This window comes from Otolemur garnettii, unplaced genomic scaffold (genome assembly GCF_000181295.1).
Source record: "Otolemur garnettii isolate 467f Iridium unplaced genomic scaffold, OtoGar3 scaffold00004, whole genome shotgun sequence".
Taxonomy (NCBI): Eukaryota; Metazoa; Chordata; class Mammalia; order Primates; family Galagidae; genus Otolemur; species Otolemur garnettii.
The window spans coordinates 6619050-6641344 of NW_003852399.1; the positions used below are offsets into that span (position 1 = coordinate 6619050).

The window sequence follows — 22295 nt, forward strand, 5'->3', positions numbered from 1 at the left end:
CACTTGAGTCCAGGAGTTGGAGGTTGCTGTGAGCTGTGATGCCACAGCACTCTACCCAGGGGGACAGCTTGAGGCTCTGTCTCAAAAAACAAACAAACAAACAAACAACAACAAAAAAAGATCTACTGAATCAGAATCTCTGGGTAGATATTCTATCATCAATTCAACTAAAGAGTGGAAACCCCCAAATATCACAAAGTGCCTACTAGGGCAACAGCCACATTATAATTCTTCAACACATTAAGACTGCCACTCTTTCTTTTACTCTTTAAAAAGAGTATCTGTTCCCTTTTTTAAAAATAAATTACTGTAAATATTACAGTAGATTTGAACAGGAAGTTCTGTTTATTGTTTCATACAACGGAACCTTTCATTCTCGAAGTTTTATGCTTCCTATATTAACTAAGTGTTGGCATTTGTTCACCCTTCAGAGCTGATGACTGTTCTAAACTCCATCCAGACACTTAAATAAATTAACACTCCACCACCTTTCCTGGGTGCTAAATAGATTTAAACACTATGACTGTTAAAGTCACCTAAGAAGAGAAAAAGTAAAATAAGAACAGCTGACGAGCAAAGAAATTCACAAAACAAGACTTGAGTTATAAATTCAAGATGCAATCTATGCAAAATGAAGTAATGATTATATTGATGAGCATGACCTGTTTGACTTCTTAGGAAAGAGTTTCATACGCTCATGTCTTCAAAATTAAACACATTTACCATACCATAATTGGGCTGGTCTGGCTGTGACGTCTGCGCCACTAGGTCTTTATTATGACGCAGAAACAGTATCGTGTTTCTCAGGGTAAGCGCGTGATCAAAGTATCTCTGTGCTTCTCCTTCACCAGTGCTCTGAACCTAAACCAAGAGAAAAGAGATTTTGCAACAAACACCACTTTCATGGCATTCATGCAAACAATTATACAATAGAGGTATGATCACACTATTCAAAAGCAATTACATAAAAAATCTGACCAGGTAATACTGAAATAACCTCAATCTTAGTTGAATTTCTAATTTTACAACATTTATGAAGATGACAAAAATTACTCTAAGTAAAACTAACAATTTTAGTAAAAGAACAATACTAAACTATACCATAAGTTACATGCCCCATATATAATTCAAGTAGAATGCTTAAAATTCTCTAAAATTCATATATTCTTTTATTTAGAAAAGTACTCCTATCCACAGTCATTAATTATACCTAAAATTCTCATCACCTTGTGTACAATTTTGTATCACAAGTTGTAAGGGACAATGAAGTATGTGATTCAATACAGCTATTCACCACTGCTGAACATGCAGCTTAAACTCACTCAGCAAGGACTTGCTGAGTGGCTCCTGTGTACTATGACCTCTGTAGGAAATAGAGTAATGGACAAAACAGACAAAACTCCTGCCTTCACTGACCTGATATGTATTTGATATGTAAAGACATATATATTACAGAAACAGCACAGAAAATGGAGTGACAGGTCTACCTAAATTTGATTTGAATTAAATTAACAAAATCAACGAATTAAACAAATCAAGATTATACTATTTTAAAAGTAGCTAAGAAACAATTTTTTAAACTGAACCTTGGACTAAGTGGCATTTCCAGAAATGACTATGCAGTAAAAAAAGAACATAGATTTATGAATGAGAGGAGCAGATGTAATGCTGCAACCTGCAACATTTGCTAAAAGACTAGCTAAGGCAAGAAAGATAAATATTGGGAGATCAGAACTTAAAATGTGCAGGAACACAGTAAAAGATTTATTGGCAAAAAAATGATACACAGTAATAAATGGGGTTAATAAAATACAAATAATGAAAGAATAAAGACAAAATAGGTCAATTAATAGGAAAAGATTATCTCATATGTATTTCTATGCTAATAAAAGTAAAAATCCTATGGAGAAGGAGCAGCAATATATATCTTTTTTTAAAAAAGATAGACGAATTACAGAATCATAACAAGTTCTCTAAATAGCACATTTAATATAGAGTTCATCACTAAAGCACAAAAGGCACCAAATCATTAGTAAAGGAACAGATTAGGCACACAAACTACTTGCATATAAAGAAAAGCAGAGGACAGAATAAAATATCCAAAGAATGAAAAACACCAATAAAGGGCAATCATGATTCAGAGCTAAGGAAAACTAGGGCTGTACTCACGGGGGAAAAGGTGGTTAAGAGCAAATATGGCTGAAGTCTTCAAGAAGCTAAAAGGGACAGTGAGAGTGGACATAAATATGATACCCAGGGACACTGTTCCAGGTTTAAGATAACTGGAACAAAAATTTCAAATAAAACTGCTTAAGAGGTGATCTCAGAGAGATACCAGAAAAAATGAAAGGCTATTTTAGAAAAATTTCAATTAAAAAAACTACAGACTAAAATTTCTATACCCCATTTCTTCATTATATCAAATTATGTTAAAAGTTAGATGAGGTAGACATATCACTTTAAAAATCACAAAATGCACTCACCCCACTCAATATGTCTCAGTCTGAATGACTGCACAATATTAAGCTGGGAATGAGGTATGAGCAAGAATATACCAAAAACCCATCACAATCAACAGACCGCATAACTGATGCTTTCTCATGCAAAAAAGGTTCCAACTGCCCTGACATCCCCTAACATGCAATCCCTATTTACCTTTTCTAGTTCTACAAGAAAGCTGTCCAGGGACTCATCTGAGAGTTTGCCTACTTCAAACATTGTGACTGCATGACTTTTCAAGTTCTGAAAAAAAGAAAAAACATATTAAAATTCAAGTGCCCCCTTTTAATGCAAAGCATATTATATTTATATTATGCTTTCCAGTGTATTTAAACCTAAAGGCGAATGAGGGAGGGGGCTAATTTTTCCAATTATAAAAGTTACTACACTCCTCTAAGGAACTAAAACAGTCAGTTGTGTTTTTAGGAACTAATGTAGTACTTTAAGAGATATAAAAGCGTTCAAGTATTTATTTATTTATTAGCACCTTCATATTTAAACAAGAACTTGACTTACTGGTGAAAGATTTCCCATCATTAAGAAGGCAGTAAGAGTTGAGTCAAATAGAAATGCGATACGTTTTGTGTATCCTGTAGACAGACTCAGACTGCTTATACTGGCAGTGTCAGCTGAAAAGAAACAATCAAGTAAATAAAAATTATTCTTTGCTTACCATATGAATGAAAAAATATTTCATTTCAGTTTTGTTTGATAACCAGAAAGTACATAACAGGTTCCAGCCATATCTATCTTTAAGCAGAGGAAATTTTTTAAAAATGTTACAAAGCACTTACTTTTTTTTTTTTTTTTTTTAAGAGACAGAGTTTCACTTATAGCCCTCAGTAGAGTACTGTGACGTCACAGCTCACAGCAACCTCCAACTCCTGAGCTTAGGTGATTCTCTTGCCTCAGCCTCCCAAGTAGCTGGGACTACAGGCGCCTGCCACAATGCCAGCTATTTTTTTACTGCAGTTTGGCCAGGGCTGGGTTTGAACCCGCCACCCTTGGTATATGGGGCCAGCACCCTACTCACTGAGCCACAGGTGCCACCCACAAAGCACTTACTTTTATAAAAAATTTGACAACTCTAATAAAGGTTTCAATAACTGTCAGACTAACAAGACTAATTAGCATAATCTCTTCAGACACATCACGTGGTTCAGGCAACAGGGAACAGCCCATGTTGTGCTCCTTCCTGCTCCCAACTTTATTTATTTATTTTTTTATTATTGTGGATTCACTGAGGGTACAAGAAACCAGGTTACACTGATTGCATTTGTTAGGTAAAGACCCTCTTACAATTGTGTTCCTGTTCCCAACTTTAAACCACAGGCAGTCCCCTCATCCACTGTGCTTTGCCTCCCTTGGAGCTTGGTCCACGCTGTGCTCTTCAGCTGAAATGGCCTGCCTTCACTGACCAGCTAGCAGACTCTTCATCTCAGCCCAAATAACAGCTTGTCTGTGAATACTGCCCAAACCACTCTAGCCAATAAACCTTTCTCTTTGCACCCTATAAGCATTATAATTGGTTCTCACATTATTATAGTTTTTGTTGGACTCCCTCTTCTTTCTCTAGACTTAATTCTTAGAAGGAAGATACCAAGTTCTTGTCAATTTTCTACCCTAAGACTTAGCACAATAGACAGAGACTGTGTATTAATAAAATATGAAATAAAACAATAAAATTACTGTAAAAGTGTCTGGACATGTGCTATCCCTACCGACAGACTCTAAATTCAACTGAGTTACTGCTAACCTGGATCTTCCTGACTATTTGTATCAGTGTCAGTAGCCGACGAAGCTTCTTGTACAGGACTCCTACTTTCACCGCCATCCCATGATAACAGCATCTTCTGTGGATCTAAAGTACTCCTGTTAATAAAGAATACATTCACTTTTAAAAATCATATGAATAATCTTACATAAAAATATCCAATGAAGTCACTACTTAAATTATAAATAATCCATCTACATCCAGTCTTAAATTCAAGCCAGTAATTGAGATGTGGCTCTAAGATGCTCTGCTCACATACAGCATGGGTTCTTAACTAAGACCCATGGACAGGCTTCAAGGAATTCAAGAATCCTTCAAAATTATTTGTAAAACTATTTATGCTCTTTTTGGGGGAAAAGGTCTTTTCATCAGATTCTAAAAAAGATCCATCCCACACAAAAAATTAAACATCATTAATATATAGGATTCGCCTCAAATGACAGATTAAGTGAAATTTTTGTGTGTAAAATTAAATGTTTCTTCAAAAGGAAACTCTAATCTTTCTTTCATACTGAATAAATGAGTTACTTTAATCTGTTTACGGATGGAACATTCTTCCATGATGAATGAAGCTGCTCCAAATTTATTACTTGTCCCTTCTTATGGGCAAAGCCCAATCGGCAATACATTGAAACAGCATTCTGAAAAGAAATACACAGGAAATTAGCATTTAAAATAAACTAGACATCAAAATGTTAGTACAAAAAATACGTAATAAACTAATGATGATTCTCAAACATTTTTAACCCATAACTAGAAAAACCAATTTTCAGTAGAGGTATTCCTCCCTCAAGGCCTTCACAAATGCATGGGAGGGAATGCTCCCCACTCTCTGGCCTTGCCCTCCATTCCTCCCACATTTCAAGATACCCCTTAGGATTCTTCCTTCAGTTCATGTGGTAGAATCCTGACCCAAGGTTGCTCTTTCCTGTCTTTGCAAGCACCCCTTTATTGTGTACTCCCTCAGACAGCTGACAAGAACCTCCATGCCTATCTCTTAGTAGCTTATTAAGATCAAAATCTACTAGTAAAATCTGGTCAGTATTCGCAAAGCAAGTAAAATGAGTATGAAATAACATACCTTAACCAGGGATAAGTCTATCTCAAGGACATTTGCAAGCTGTAAAATAAAATTTAAAAATTTAATTTTACATTCTCAGAATTATGAACACATTACACAATTTTAACAAAGTGATAACAATCCACACATTTTTATTTATGAATAACTGAAAGCCTGAATAGTCTTTGAATTCAGAACTTTTTTCTTTCCCTACCTCTAAGATCTTTAGAGTAGTACAGATCCAGATAGTGACCATAAGAACTTAAAATTTCTTATTCATTAATTTTGTCTCATTTAAAAGAAGAAAATTCCTAGATAGATCAAGATAGTCTAAAATACTTTACTATAGTCATGCAAAGTTATTTAACCAAATTATAAATTATTAACTGAAAAAAATGTAATATACACATGCAAGAATTTAAGTGATATTTAAGTGTATTAAGGTCTATGATCTCCCTATAAGTGACACTTAAGCGTATTAAGGTCTATGATCTCCCTATATACAGATTCTGAAAACATTTTAACATCATCATTAAAACATTTTATCCACTTTTCACAAATTCATTTTCAATCTTGAGATTATATTCTTTCATGTTTCCACACTTACCTCTGCAACGTTAGTGTGCTCATCTATGGAAACAAATATCTTATAGAGTAGAGTTTCAAAATAATCACCTTGCACTCGATTCATTACAAAACCTTCAAGAGGAGGAACTAAAATAAACAAAACAGACTCTTCTCAGTGATATGATTTTACATGTACATATAAAATAAGAAAGTATAATTTAAGTATCTAATTAAACAAAGAAACCTCTAACTGAGGAACTGAACACAGCTTTTGATTTACTTTATCCACTCCACAGCAAGTTATCTAAAACTCCCAAAGTTAAGGCCATATATGACAATGTCTATACAGAAAGACTGAAAGTAGACTAAGAAACCACAAAGAGTAAATTAATTCACCACAGACTCTCAGTTACTGAGAGAGAGGAAATGCCGGGTGATATGGATTTGGCAGAAGAATAATGAAACAAAGGCTGCTTCAGCGTGCAAGAGGCTTCAGAGCATTTGATGTGTGGGTTTTTCATGCTTCACTGGTAGCAGAGGTGACTGGGCCAAGGCAGAAAAGCAAAGGACCACAAGAGTTGCTATGCAGGATGAAAACCAGGTGGGTGGAAAGTACTGGCTCTCTGTGCATCTCCATCAGAGAAGACAGGAAATTCTTCTGTATGATTTGCCACGTTCACTGGCAGTCATTAGTATAATCCGCTCTTTGGGGCTTTCTGTTCTGGATCCTCCTTTAAGTGCGCCCAGTGGCAAGAGAGTCAAAATCTTCTTCAGCACAGAAGGAAGCCCAACCATCACTCTCCACCTGAATGTTCATTCATACTCATTTCTATCTCCTTGGTCCAAATGCACTAATCCAGTGGTTCTCAACTTTCCTAATGCCTCAATGTATGTTCATTGTTAAAAAGGGGTCACAAACCACAGGTTGAGAACTGCTGCTCTAATCTGACTCATCAGAGGGCACTGCACAGCCGATAATGAGGAGGTGCTATGCCTTCCTTTGCCATTCTCCCATGTGTACACTTCCCTTGAAAATATCCCAGGAATGCCTAAACCACAGCAGCATTTGAGGATCTCTGTGTCCCCTGGCCTAAACCATCTAACTGCACCTAAAACCTAAACTTTTTTTTTTTTTTTGCAGTTTTTGGCTGGGGCTGGGTTTGAACCCAGCTAATGGGGTTCAATAACTACAACATGTGGCTATTTTCTGGTTGCGGCCGTCATTGTTGTTTGGCAGGCCCGGGCTGGACGTGAACCCGCCAGCTCAGGTGTATGTGGCTAGTGCCTTAGCTGCTTGAGCCACAGGCACCGAGCCGCCTTTCTAATTTTAAAACTAGTATTTTGTTATAGCAACATCTACATGAAATGAATTAATATCCCATTTACTTTTCATTTTACTTCCCTTCAAAGCTTAAAACACAATTTGTGTATTTACATGGTTCAAAATGCATTATTAAAAAATCACAAACAAATGCTAACCCAAATAAAGTCAGGACAGGAGAGTGTGATAAACTGTCAAGATTCAACACCAATATGAGGCAGTGATTCTGCAACGAGCCCCACTACTATTCATTTGTTAATAATAATAGCATTCCCTGGAATTTTTTGACACCTTATATTTGATTAAATAAATATTAACTATCTAAGTATGTGAAAAAGATATACAAACAATAACAACAGCTAAAAGATATGCTAGAAAACATACTTGTAACACATAACCTGAATATAACAAGGGCTTCTACAAACTGGTAAGAAAAGCACCTTCGTGGTAAGGACCCTGACCATATCACTGCTGTAGTGCAAAAAATATGAAAATAATCTAAATAGCCAGCAGTAGGAAATGATTTAATAAACTGATACAACCCTAAGATGTAGAAGGAAATGCACAAGCCACTTAACATTGGCTTAACTTGGGTACGTGGGTAGAGGAAGAAGGGAAAATGAAGTAAAGACAGACAAAGACTATAGTAACATGAAAAATCAAGACATACGAGGCTGGAGGATTAAGTTCTGGAACTCAAAAAGTGTTGCCTATCTCACTGCTTAACATCACTACAGTCACCAGATGGCCAAAGGGAGTACCTCAAAGGTGACTACAGCAACGGTCAGCAATGAGGAACGTAGGGCTTTTTCTAGGCTGCATTCATGACCTTTAGTGTCCAACCTCACAGGAATGTTAAGTGAAAATAGAGAACATAAAATTCTATAATATTAACCTTTGGCTTAAACAACACCTACAGGCATTCAGACAAGATGTTCAAGACATTCCTTTGGTGCAAATGACGCATTATTCACTTTGCAAACAAAAACTTGAGGACACATGTTACTGTTACGTCACCTGACTTGACTTGGTAAGCAACATATGCTTCCTTCTCGATATTTTTCACAGTTGTGCCTGAAATAATTTGTGCAAATAGTGGATTCTTGTGGGAGTATATGTAAATATAGGGTACCATAAATTCAAAGAGTCATCAGGTTCAGAAGACTTGATCACTGTTATCACCTCCAGGTAATAAAGCCACCACCAACCCTGGCACTCACAGCCTGAGAGAGAAAACCTTGTTTCTCAGAAAAGCTGCTCACATGCTTGACACAGGACAACTTGAAGAGCTACAGACTAGGCTGCCCTGTGAACTAGAGGCAGCTTTAATAATACTTCTCACAACAAATGTCAAGCACCCCAGAATCCAATTTGGAAAACAAAAGGGTAGAACCTATTTCAAATGTAAAAGAAGTCAATCCTTGGTAACTTCAATGGAGAGATGACATTCGGAATCCAGAAATATATGATTTTGATGTTTTGAGTTGTACTATATGTCCAGCAGCGCAACACGTATCGTAACAGTTGTTGCAATCACTGAATGTCTAGACTGGCACATTTCTGAGTACTCTGCAGTCAAATGAATATGTAAAAACTATCATTCCCTGAACAAGGACTAAAAGGTCACACGAATTTATAAAAATACTGATTTGGGATGGTGAGACATTTCTATTAATTTTAGGTAGTGTGTGCACCAAAATAACAAAAATAAATATAAGGAATTTAAGAAAAACCTTTACAATGTTTTGAAGGTAATGAAGAAGAAATGTTTTTCTTTGAAAAATCACACCATCTAAGATCCTACAATAGATGATATGCAGCAGGCAGCACCTAGAGCCATTCAGAAAACATTAAAAAATGTTGCCACAAACTTACCTGCTATACAACTGTCATCAGATATTGGTACATCCAGATAAATAAAGCCTTTGTTATATAAACCTATAGAAGCAAAAGAACTTTGTTTTCAATGGAACACTACATAATAGCAATTTTTTTAAAAGAAATTGATTCCTATCTTTCTGTAAAGATTCTTACAACTAAATGCTAAGGGAAGAGGAAAAAGTAAAATAGAAGAGAAAAATAATTAAAATTTTTAAACCTTGATTTCCTACATATGCTCAGAACTACAAAATTTTTCTTACCATTGATTTGTATAAATTTCTAGTGTATGTGACTAATTATAGCCACAGTGGAAAATAACATACTGAAATCATATTTCAAACAATAACATGCCTTAGGGAAAAGTACTATTTGTACCTACTTGGTAAGTAAATGATGGCTTAAAACAAGTTCTTATGTTGACAATAGACATTGCTACTAACCACTTACTATGTACTACATTGTAATCTAGTGATCCAGAGAGTTGAGGGCCTGAATCGATGATCTTATCAATAGCGCATTTCTCAGGCAAAGTGCATATCTAAGAAAAGCAAAATATTTTCAATTAAGTTCTGTCCAAATTAACTAATTCATAAGTCTCCTGAAATTTATTCATGTTGAAACCAATTATTACATGGCATCAGCTGAATGAACTACATATTTTTTTTCATTTAGCACTCTAGAATCCAAATAAAAAAATATGCATATATCTAGAACTTAGAGAACAAAGTTACTATAAGTACCAATATTTGCTGATTAGCAATAACTGTTCACTAATAAATACCAATATTTACTCTTTGTCTATGAATTGGAATTAGATTCATTTGCTGATTCTGAATCTCTCAAATCAGAAATTTACTCAAATTCCACACGAATATGATCAGTGTAGGAAGGGGTAGTAGATTATTAGGATACAATTTGAGACCTCTATTACAAAGTACTTATATTGAAGCAAAATTTCTAAGCCTTCCACTCACTGGATTTAATACACCCTCTGGAGAAAAATTAAATGCAACCTAAAAAAAGTATACATACTCACAATCCTTCAACCACACATAAATATGGCCTGTTCTCTAGGCCCCTCCATCTCTCCACCCCTTTCCCCTAAATCAATCTCCCTTCCAAAATGTGATCTGACCATTGGGAATATAATTTTTTCCCTTGGTCTTGGCACTATCACCCCCATCAAAGCACCTTATCACTTCAGTGTAGCAGTGCAGCACAGTGATTAAGAGTACCGGTTCCATGGCAAACTGCCTGGGTGAAAATCCTAAACCTTCACTACAAATATGACTTGAGCTATTACTTAATTGTTCTGTGCTCACTTTCCTCACCTGAAAAACAGGGGTACAAATAACACGAATCTCTGAGTTTGTTACGAAAATTAAGTAAGACAATATAAAAAGCACTTGCAGTCATGCCTGGCACATCTAGCACATGGCAGGTGTTCAAAGGTGTTAGCCACTGTTACTGCTATTGGCAGCTGTGGCATCATCCTACTTAACATGAAATTTCTATCTAATTAACACTCCCAAACAATTGTACTTGAACCAATCTAGTCTCCCTCACCATTAAAGAACATCTTGGAAACTCACCTATATTCTAGCCTACTAAGATCATTTTAAATTTTGAATTCAAGTTTAATAGGAAAACAAAATAGCACTACTTTAAAAAATAATTATAGAACTATAATTAAAAACTGTTAAATAAGTGAAAAAATTTTTGTCTTTAACTTTTAAAGATCTCTACCTTGATGTCATCTTCTGTGATGTATCCAGACTGCACCACCCACCATGCTTCAATAGCAATTTCCACTGGCTTTACTGGTAGAAGATCACGGGCCGTTTTCCTTCTGAAAAATTTCTGCAATGGTACAAACATTTGAGAATTCATAGTCAACCAAAAATTATGACTTTCATCATATAGTAAGATTATTTCTAACAGGCTAAGTAAATAACTTTTTAAACACTCATGTTTTAAAATCTTAACTATGCCAGCTATACTGAATGAAGAAAGTCATTATTAAATTGTTTCAACACTGATCATTAAATCTAGATCTAAATCCAGAAATTCAAAGGAAATCCAAGAGGTAAACAATGCACTTGAAAATGTATCCATAGTCATCCATTAAGTGAACCCCATAGTAAAATAGGTAAGTAAAAAGATCAAAAGAACAAAAGGTTTTTAAAAAACCTTAAACTTTATGCCTTATTTTCTAATTCAGTAATCACGTAAGGCATACTATAGAGTACAGAGTTTTTTTTGTATTGTTTCTGTGCTAAGTACATTAGAACAAAGAAATACAATTTATTATTTCTGTCACTTATAAAAACTAATCAAATTGTGTGATAAAGCCAAACAATGAAAAAAAAGAGAAATGACTAACTTACTTTTGATGATCTACACTGATTCATAAGATCAATATACTGATTTCTTCCTATGCCAAGAAGCCTTAGACCTGAAAGAAAGAGTCTTTCCCTTAAAAACTTTTCACACATCTTGAAAGGTCAGTACACTCACAAGTGATTTTAGGAAAAATCGTCAGCTTGTGTTCAACTTTTGATGATTGGGTCATCGATATCAAATTAAAGTTAATTCTTCAAACAAATATAAAAGAAACTAAACTTTGGGAGAGATGAATTCAAGCTGACACTTATAATAAATCAGAATATTTTTAAAAAGTAGAAGTCCTCTCAATTTCAGGAAATCAAAATGTACTCCTCAGCAAAAGCTTCTTACACAACCAAACTGTCAGATTTCAAAATATACACTTACTTAAAAATAAGAATAATAAAACGTCAGCAAATTCTGTTAGTAAAAACCATCTATCGCACTTCGAAAATACTGTATGCAAGTTTCTTCCCTCATTTGGTATACCCACAGCCCAGGTGTCAGAAAGAGTTTCATTCTCCAGAAATATATAGATTAGTCCTATTTACCTGATGCTGATTCTACCACTCTAAAATATTCCTCTTTTAGATATTCAGCTAAGCCTTGCACTTGACTTGTGTCATCTAATAAAAATTCCTATTAATAACATTGCTTGCTAGTCCCATTTTTCAGGTATTTCAGGCTAAAAACACATATTAAAACATACATATTGACAGACAGTAGTATTAATGCACCACGATACAATCTAAACAGTATCTCCTTTTACATACTTAAATACTTACAGTCAGCAGCAGTAAAATTGGGCAATGAATCATAACTTTTCTCACTGTTCATTATGTCCTTTTAAAAAGAAAAAATTTGAAATTTAAAATACAAAACATCCTTAGATAAAAACATGTGTATAAATATATATTATTATAGCCAAAGAGAACAATAGTTATTATAGGAAATAGTGAGATCATAGTCTGACAACCCAAAGCATGCACGCCACATTGTGGCACTCATCACGTGGCCCCAACCTAGTAATTCAAGGGCAGACGTTCAGGTCTGGGTGTCTTACAGAACTCTCTGTGAAACCCAGAGAGTGGCCCTGCAACCTCTGCCCTGTGGAGGCTTTGTAAGGAATGCCTCTATTAGAGCTAGGGTTCTAGTCTGACTACACTGCCTAACACACTGATCACAGACTTCTATCTTGAGAGAAGGCTGAGTAATGTGTCATAGCTCCACCAACATGCATCCAAAACATGCATTACCAATAAAGACTTTAATACCTTAGTAGACTATGCACCTATGGATCCAAATTAGTAACAGAGTTAAACTCAGTTGTCAGCTTTTCCACCCCAATCTTTTTCTCCAATAATAAACCAACTGTTTACTGCAGGGGTAAGACCCATTCTCAATCCAGGAGCTATATCCTGGATTGAACAGAAATCAAAGGGCAGCAAGCACATGTATGTAACTGAAAAGAAAGTTGATAAATGGGACAAAAGTCCTATCTATTCTGTCCTCTAAAGGTGCAAACCTTGTGCATCACATGAGAAAAATAAATAGCAGTAACTGTTTTATTTACTAATTAGATGCCACCTTCACTATGCTGCCCTGATTCTTTTCTATGATACCCAGGCTATTAGGCCTCAAGCTTTTTCTAGCATTTCCTCCAAAAGAAGGACATGGGAAACATGGGCTGTACAAGTAAGTGCCCAGGGAGAAGGGGCTTTAGGAAATATGCAAATGGAGCTCCCAGTAAAGGACACTGCACCATAAAGGCAACTGTCACTGTAGGTTCTCAACTCTGTTGGTTTTAGGCTTCTCTCTGCTCTTCAAGTGGCTAGAGAGCCCAAAATAAGAGCATTCAACCATAATTAAGAAGCAAATGAATACTAGATAAATATAACCAATCTTCTTATAAAACTCGCTTAAAAACAGAATATAACCAGTGGTGCCTGTGGCTCTAAGGAGTATAGCGCCAGCCCCATATGCTGGAGGTAGAGAGTTCAAACCCAGCCCCGGCCAAAAAAACAAAAAACAAACAAACAAACAAACAAAAAAAAAACCCAGCATATAACTAGAATTAAAGTTATTCAACACAAGCTTAAAACCTGCCTTTGAAAAAAGGCTAACAACTATTAATAAAAGTTAATAATTACATAAAGAGACTAATATCCAAGACTACTAATAAATTTCCCTTTTCTGACAAATGTATCATGTAATGTTGGGTCTATACCATATTTTATTTCTTATACAGTTAGGGGATAGTTAAGTTTCTCAGAGCTTAATGTTTAATTATGTCACCTAATTTTTTAACTTCAATCATGTATTAAAAGCAATAAATTTTTATACAGTCTGCTAACATAAATGACTGATCAATACTACAATAGCATAAAGGCTCAATATCACCTTCAAGAATACAGAAACAGATACCTTTCCAATGTGAAAACATCAACAATGACAACTACTTGCACAAGTGTGGCTCAAATAGATAATAGGTGACCTACGATACTTTTTACTCTGTAAGTTCAGAAACATGCCCACTGTAGCTGAGCACCAAAGAGCTGGTCATCATCCAAGAGTCCCCACATGTAGTCTCATCCCCTTCCCCATGGCTCAACCATGCTGTAAACTCACCTCCATAATCCCAGTGTAATATGAAAATGGTGTTATCCTTAGGCCCTTCACCATAATATCTGATAAATGGTAAGGGTACAGCATGAGGTGGTCTCGACTGTACTTTAGTAGTTCCTCATAGTATTTGCGTTCATCTTTCTTGACATGTTTAACTGTAGGAAAGAGGGAAATTGAGCAGTTTTTTTTCAAGTTTCTTATAGCTACATAATAACTATTAGTTAAGAAATACTTTACAAACCAACAGTAATTCAAAAGAGAAGTATGTAAGTTAGAAAATAACAAACAAAATATTCTAAGTTGGAACAAAGAAATAATTATACAACAAGAAATAGACTTCAGAGTATACAAGTAAAAGTAAAATGTATTAACAGGACAGGTAAGTGGAAAATAATTTTTTCTTTTTCCTTTGGTGAGACAGAGTCTCACTTTGTCACCCTCGATAGAGTGCCGTGGCATCACAGCTCACAACACCCTCCAACTCTTGGGCTTACATGATCCTCTTGCCTCAGCCTCCCAAGTAGCTGGGACTACAGGCGCCGACCACAACCCTCGGCTATTTTTTGGTTGTAGTTGTCATTGTTGTTTGGCAGGCCCGGGCTGGATTCAAACCCTCCAGCTCCAATGTATGTGGCTGGTGCCCTTGCTGCTGAGCTACAGGCACCACGCCAGGAAAATAACTCTTATCAAATGATAAAACAAGCATGACCTCCTCCCCCTACAAAAAAAGGTATAAAATATAGGCTAGAATGCATGAAATTCCTTACAATATTTGTTTACAAACAGCCAAACTGAATGCTAGTTTTCAGCGAAGTCAAGTCTATTTTTAAATATTTGCTAAGTTTTTTGTTTTATTTTGCTTTTTAAATGTAAAAAGCCCTTTGACTTTCACAGAAAATGTTTATACAGAAAAAGTATCTCTGACCTATAATACTTAAAAAGTACTAGACAGGAGAGAAAGACTGCCAGGCAAACAGAATAGATTAACCAAAATGATCTGATGAATAAAAAGCAAATATTAAAGGGAAAAAAAAATCACGAAACCAACTATGTTTAACATTTGTTCCAATTATCATGGAACGAGTTTTTCATTAAAGTTATATTTGCAAAATTTACGGGGACAAAACAAAACCCAAAGTCACATATGGTATATTTTCTCACCTCAGACAAAAAGAGAACATTTGAATTAAGATTAGTATTTTATAGGTAAAATAAATCTATAAAGAAAACTCGAAAAAAGAATTTTTATCAGAATCAGAAAGAAAAACTACATGCCAATACAAATTGTTGTTAGGTGGAATGGGTTAGTATAGTTTCTTAAAAGTTTGTATTGGAATAATTTCAGTGCTAGAAATATGTATTGAAAAGACGACAGATTTACCAAAATGATGAAGTGTCAGTAATAGTCATTTCCATCCCAATGTAAAAATGTCTCTACTTACCTAAGTTATTTCTATATCGTAACTGATTGCGGATACTGTATAAGACAACCTGCTTTTCATATTCTCTCTGTGAATTTCCAAGACTCTAAAAGAAATTTCAAACAGATTTTAAATAGCTTCCAAACTGAACAATAGTACTTTTACCATAAGATTTTAAAATCATGACCTCTAATTTTATCTCGGCTTCTAAAACTAAATAAAGAATACTTTCTTAAATTATAGCCATACTAACTTTCCTGCTATAATATTAGAGCAAAACTCAATGTGTTTCTTTTCAGCCTGCCTTTCTAAAAGGGCTTACTAAAATTATCCAAAGTATTTAACATCAAATAAAAAAGCAGTATGAGAGCATAACTTGACTTAAAAAAAATTAAGTTCTACTTAGAAGATTTCCTTCCTGACTGTCCCCAATTTGTATGTTAAATAGAGAGATGATTGCTGCACCCACATTTATTTAAATTTAAAAACAACAACTAAGGACAAACAGATCTCTGATAATTATCTGTAGCTGAAGGCTGTGTCTCTCTATTAAAGATTTAGATTTCTGGAGTATGTACATTAAGAGTGTGTATTTAAAAGTCATCTCCTTAATAGCTACATTGGAAAACATTTGGACAATTTTAGAATTCTGATACATTTTTTAATAAGCAAAAAACCTTTCTATCTGAACTTAATGTTTTAAGTTCAAAGTTGGAGTGCTCATGAAAGCAAAAAGTAAATCTGCCTGATGATAGTCTACATTATTATATTCAATGTGAACCACAAACTTAAATATAATACATGCCTGCTATCCTCCCCCTTTCTTCAGATTAATATGAGAGCACAAACAATTAGGTTACAATGTTTGCATTAAGATTTCTGCTGTAGTGTCCCACTCAGGAGGTACGCCATATACCCTCACAGTGTGCCCATTCAGTGGGAGCATACCAATCCCCCTTCCTCTTCTCTCCCCCTCCCTCCCCTTGCCCCCAACTTCAATTGCACTGAGTTTTTCCCTTATGTGGGCGGATATTAGTTCATCTGCTGGCTTCATATTAGTATTGAGTACACTGGCTATCCCCCTTCTTGATTAGACCACTAGGTATGCTCTTTCCAATACATTGTGAAGTGAAATTAGACATCTTAGGAAAGTAATTACAGAAAGATCAGTGGATTCCGTTCACCATGTTTCTTACTCATTAGTTTTTGAAAGCCAAAGCAAATGTCCATACGCATATATTTCACTTAAGGCAATCTTCACAAGAGGATGAACTTATATCTAAGTAAACTGGCTCAGAACTGGACCCACTGGTGGGTAAGAATTTAAGAAAAATGGGACACGATGCAAGAAAACTAAGTACAGTTGACCCTTGAAAAACACTGGTGTGAACTGCACAGATCTGCTTAGAGGCAGATTTTCTTTGGGGGGGTGGGGGGTGGACAGAGCCTCAAGCTGTCCCCCTGGACAGCTCACAGCAACCTCCAACTCCCGGGCTCAAGCAAGTCTGCCTCAGCCTCCCAAGTAGCTGGGACAACAGGCGCCCGCCATAATGCCCGGCTATTTTTTGGTTGCAGCCATCATTGTTATTTGGCAGGCCCGGGCTGGATTTGAACCCTCCACCTTAGGTGTATGTGGCTGGTGCCTTAGCCACTTGAGCCACAGGCGTCGAGCCGAGGCAGATTTTCTTTCACCTCTGCCATCCCTGAGACAGCAAGACCAACTGCTCCTCTTCTTCCCCTGCTCCTCAGTCTGCTCAACGTGTAGACAGCAAGAATAAGAGCTTTACGATGATCCACTTTCGCTTCATGAATAGTAAAATATTCCCTCTTCCTTGATTTTCTTGATAACATTTTCCTTTCTCTAGCTTATTGTAAGAATACAGTATATAACATGCAAAGTATGTGTTGAATCAACCATCTGTGTTGGCTTCCAGTCAATAGAAGGCTATTAGATAAGTTTGGGGGAAGTCAAAAGTTACACACAGATTTTCAACTGTGTAGGCACAGGTGCCCCTAACTCCCATGCTGTTCAAGGGTCAACTGTATCCTTCTTCCTGCATCTAGATTAGTCTACCACAAACTCAAATTACTGCCAAAATGTATGTGCTTATATTATTTCCATCTGTTTGAGCATTAAAGTGGTTTGGAACAGAGTTCACTGTACAGAAACTACACTTTGTAGCCTCAAATCCAGGGTCAGGACTGAACATATTTAGGGGAGTCAAAATAATGTTTTCTATAAAACTTTCAGAGATTTTTCTCTACCTCCACTGCCAAATAAGTCCTTTCTCAGGGAACACAAAATACACGCATATGCACATACACACAAGCACAAAATTTTGCTGAAATCTTAGCAATTTCCAAACTGAGGTTTCACTTTTCTGTTTCCAAATAAGTCTTAATTTACCCTAACTTACAATCATTTCCTCCCTTTCAAACTCCATTCCTGGTTAACTCCATAATAAAAGGAAGGGTCACATAAAATACAAGGATCCATTATTTGTAGGCTTTATCAGAGAATATGCTACCTAACAAGCAGGTAAGCTATGCAGGCGTCAAGTAATGACTGGTCTTGATCAATCAACACATGTGTACGCACACAAATATCTAAACCCACATTAAAAGTTGGCTTTGTTCTTCTCTAGCCAAATATGTGAAATAAAATCGCTTGGGCTCCCTTCCCACTTCTACCTCAAATTTCCTACCATTCACATTTTAAAACACTGTTGCCACTACAGGAGGTAATTTTTAAAAGATTTTCTTATTCTGAGACTGAAAAAATATTAACCAGGTCTGACAAATGACGCTGAGCTGCATATGAAAGGGACTGTAACACGTGAAGGTGGCAAGGAAAAGGTGCCAGCTGCAAAGCCCCCACTGTGCAGAAGATCCTGCTGAAAGCACAAAGACTTCCTAAACGCTTTGTTCCTACAAACCCCAAACCCCACATGTACATCTTAAAGTGCATCCTCCTCCCCTCACCAAAAAAATTTTTTCTAATTGACCCTCCTTGGATTATACAGAACCTCATCATAAGATTTCCCTTAAAATAAAAGGACTATGAAAATGAATACAAGATAGTGGTAAGCTGTAGAAAATAAAGAAATAATGGCCCCATCTACAACTTTTTAATGTATTTTTAAAAGTCTAGCATGACCCATATCTACCAAAAAAATGTTTCAACTGTCCATATAAAATGAAATTGGCTTAAAATACTTTCTTAAAAAAAAAAAATCTGAATCACCTGCCCCAACTTACATAACTGGGAAATGTAAGATGTTTCCCAATTAAACCCATCAAAACTTATTGGAAACTCTATCAAAGTACTTTATAAGTCAAAAGACAAATCAAGTTCTCTCCGTATGAGGGAAATGTCCCACTTCTGAATGGGCTTTAGCTGCCTAGGAAAAATCTCTGACTGATGCCATCATTCATGCTCTCCACAAATATTTACTAAAAGTCAACTATGTGAAAGGTACTCAGGGTACAAAAGTGAAACAAGTAACAGACGCAGAAAATGCACCACAGTTGGATAAGTACCATAAGGGGTGAAAAATCCAGTGCTACCACATCCAGCAAACCTCCAACCACTGAGGTTTAGGAGGTCAAGGAAACTTCCCAGGAGGAGCGACTATGAGACTGATTGAAAAAGAAGCTACAAGCAACATACGAGACCAGCAGAGATAAGATTGGGTTTGCATTTTAGAAACCTCACCCTCTAAAACGATGAGACCAAATGGAAAGCTGACATAAACCTTGACTGAAGGAAACAGTGGCTAAGGCTGGAGAAAGTCTATCAAAGTAAACCTACACAAATAAATTTGGCAAGATGTATTAATGGCCTAGCTTATCTTGAGCTAAAACAACCATTGCTTTGAATGATCTTTAAAAAGACAACAAAAAACTTCGGCTAAATTTCACATTTGGACCTAATTTTAACAATGTCCTATGGTTATTTTTAAATAATCCTGACTAAGTTTTAGAAACCTTTTTGCCAATACTAATTAAAGTCAATTATTCATGTTGGGTATAATCTAATTACTCATTTTCCTTCCATTATGCTACATTTAGTTTGATGAAAGGAAGAGTAAAAATAGAAACACAGAAAAGGAGGATTGTTGGTTCTTCGGGTTGTCTTCAGACTTACCAGAAAACCCTAAAGTACAAAAGTGTCCTTCAAAGTCCGTATTCAGGCTTAATAAGAGAAACTTAATCCTTCAGGTTGCTTTGTTCTCCCACTTCAAAGTCACATGGGGAGCCACTGACACCCAGGATATTCTACATTTCTTAATTTGTATTTCCAGGGGTGGCGCCTGTGGCTCAGTGGTAGGCGTATAGAAGCAGAAAATGCCCCACAGTTAGGTAAGTACCACAATGGGTGAAAAATGGGTCACTGAGGATGGAGGGTTCGAGCCCAGCCCCAGCCAAACTGCAACAAAAAAATAGCTGGGTGTCGGGGTGGGCGCCTGTAGATTCTTAGGCAAGAGAATCACCTAGGCCCAGGAGTTGGAGGTTGCTGTGAGCTGTGATGCCACAGCACTCAACCGAGGGCAATAAAGTGAGACTCTGTCTCTAAAAAAAAAGAAGTCTTTTCATTTCTTTGGTTTTCAGTATTTTAAAACAAAAGCATTTTTGTTGTTACATATGCATGACCAGAACCTTAAATTCTGGAGTTAAACTACAACAATGCTTATACCATCACCACCACTATCCCAAACTTTCCAAAAATACCACTGCTCAGCACCAACAGAAAACAATTCAGCTCTCAACCAAGCGTAATGGAAGGAACCATAGCTGAATGTATAACCAGAAAAACAGTATCTTATCTTCAGAAGAGTTAATACCACCTGCTAATTTGTGTATTTTTTTCACTTATTTACTGTCTATCTTTCCACAATGCATATTTATGCTCCATAGTTTATTTAAGCTCCACGAAGGCTGGGTCTTGTCGACCACCGCAAATTACCTACATCTACAAAGCATACCTATCAGGTGCTCACCAAATATCTTTTAAACGAGTAAAACTGACACTCTAAAACTTAAGCAGTAACTCTCAAAAACCTCGTTGTCACACTCTCTTGTTGAAGCCTCTTTGATAATAAACCCATCTTGTCTACAGATAACATCCAACAAAACAAAGCATGCAGACTCCTTCAAAATCTGACCCTGACTACTCTTCCAGCCTCATCTACTACCATCTCCAATCTTTTAAAAGTGACTTTCCTTTCCCTGGAAAAATCTTTATTCCTTCTTATCTAACTCTTAGTCGTCCTCCAAGGTCCAATTTAAATGCCTTCACTACACATCCTCCCAACTCTCCCTTGACAATTTCTTCCTGTTCCCACAGACACTATAATGAAGGCACGTATGAGCTGCTATCACCCTGTATCGTATTCATTTGTTGCTTGTTCCTTCCACACCCTCCTGAAGTTCTGGGGTCAAGAACTGCGTTTTAAATCTCTACAGCAGGCACCCGGCTGAACAGACTTCAGGAAAGGCGCCAGTCGAGTCCTGTGGACACCATTCCATCCCATTGAGCTACAGCTCCACCCTGGACCCTGTGGCCCCAGAGCCGCCCCCATTCACCTCTGGGCTGCAGGTCAGTTTTCCCGAAACCCAGGCAGGAGTCAGCCGAGAGCAGCCGGCCCCGGACCCGCAGGCGAGGCCAGCAGGTGACAATGGGGCGGGGCCGAACCTATCGGGGGCCCAGTCCCAGGTTCTGGCCGTACCTGTCTCACGTTGGTCGGCAACTTGCTCCAAGGGTAATTGTGCCGGATGTGGAACTCCACATCTATGTTCATGATGCCACGGCCAGGGCAGGCGGCGGCGGCCGCGACCGTGGCTGAAACGACACCTCCCGCCCGCCCAACCTCGGCCTGTCACAGGAGTCCGCAGGAGGCCCCGCGCCTCACACTGCGGAAGGCCCGGGCTGCCCCATGGCAAGGGCTCCCGACGGCTCAGCGCGGCCCGGGCCACCGGGCACAGGAGTAGCAAACGGAAACCGTGTCTGGAGCGTCCCCGCAGCTCCAAGTTTCTTCCTAGTTTCGACCCGCCGGAAATGGCTCCGGGATGCGTCACTTCCGCCCTCGGAGCGCGGCCGGAGGGGCGGGGCGCCGACTGGCCCTTTGCCCCGCCCTCCACCTGTGGGAGGCGGGGCGGCGAGATATTGCCAAGGACGCTTGTCCTGAGCCTGGGCCTGCAGCTTCTCTCCCTTTTTCAGTCTCTGGATGAATTAAGATAGTCGCTTGGGCTGCACTGCTGTTGTTGGACGTCCTAGTTTCCCCAAAATACTAACCATGGTGGCCCCAAAGCAGGAGGGTATAGGCGCTAGTGTGGTTGTCTGAGAAGAGGGGCATGGCAGGGGGCCCTGGCTGGATTCAAAGAATGTCCATCCTGCCGCTGTTTTGCTTATCCGCGGTGTCCGATATAGCGAAAATTATGCATGGACCTTTTGGGGTTATTTGCTCATCAGCTTTTGTTCGTGTTTGTGTATTTAATGTATGATCCAAGACAACTCTTCTTCTAACTTGCAGTAGAGAAGAAAAAAAGGTTGGACCATCCCCTTGAGGCCAGGCTTATAGGAAAACGAAGAATCTGTAAGTCAGAGCTTTCCTCCAATTGAGTGAGACGTGCAGGCAGTGGTGGAGCAAAGATCTGGGAAGCCTTCATCCTTTCTGAGCACACCTTCGAAGCTGCATCATGTGGAAGGGAGTCGTTGAGCTCTGCCTCAAAGATCCAAATTCGGTAAATGTAGGGACTGAG

At 37.5% G+C, this 22295-nt stretch overlaps 1 protein-coding gene across 1 annotated transcript in view; it reads right to left on the reverse strand.

Moving 5' to 3' along the window:
- Positions 1-21598, reverse strand: part of FAM91A1 (family with sequence similarity 91 member A1) — a 45840-nt gene extending 24242 nt beyond the window's left edge. Inside the window, exons 1-15 of the mRNA XM_003782358.2 lie at positions 21263-21598; positions 15555-15639; positions 14116-14267; positions 12273-12330; positions 11490-11557; positions 10849-10962; positions 9550-9640; positions 9097-9159; positions 5941-6047; positions 5355-5393; positions 4802-4914; positions 4256-4371; positions 3016-3128; positions 2656-2742; positions 729-861 (exon numbers count right to left, since the gene is read on the reverse strand). Of these exons, the coding sequence (XP_003782406.1) occupies positions 729-861; positions 2656-2742; positions 3016-3128; positions 4256-4371; positions 4802-4914; positions 5355-5393; positions 5941-6047; positions 9097-9159; positions 9550-9640; positions 10849-10962; positions 11490-11557; positions 12273-12330; positions 14116-14267; positions 15555-15639; positions 21263-21334 (1411 nt within the window). The 5' untranslated portion in view covers positions 21335-21598. The remainder of the gene's footprint in view (positions 1-728; positions 862-2655; positions 2743-3015; positions 3129-4255; positions 4372-4801; positions 4915-5354; positions 5394-5940; positions 6048-9096; positions 9160-9549; positions 9641-10848; positions 10963-11489; positions 11558-12272; positions 12331-14115; positions 14268-15554; positions 15640-21262) is intronic.
- Positions 21599-22295: the final 697 nt, after the last annotated feature.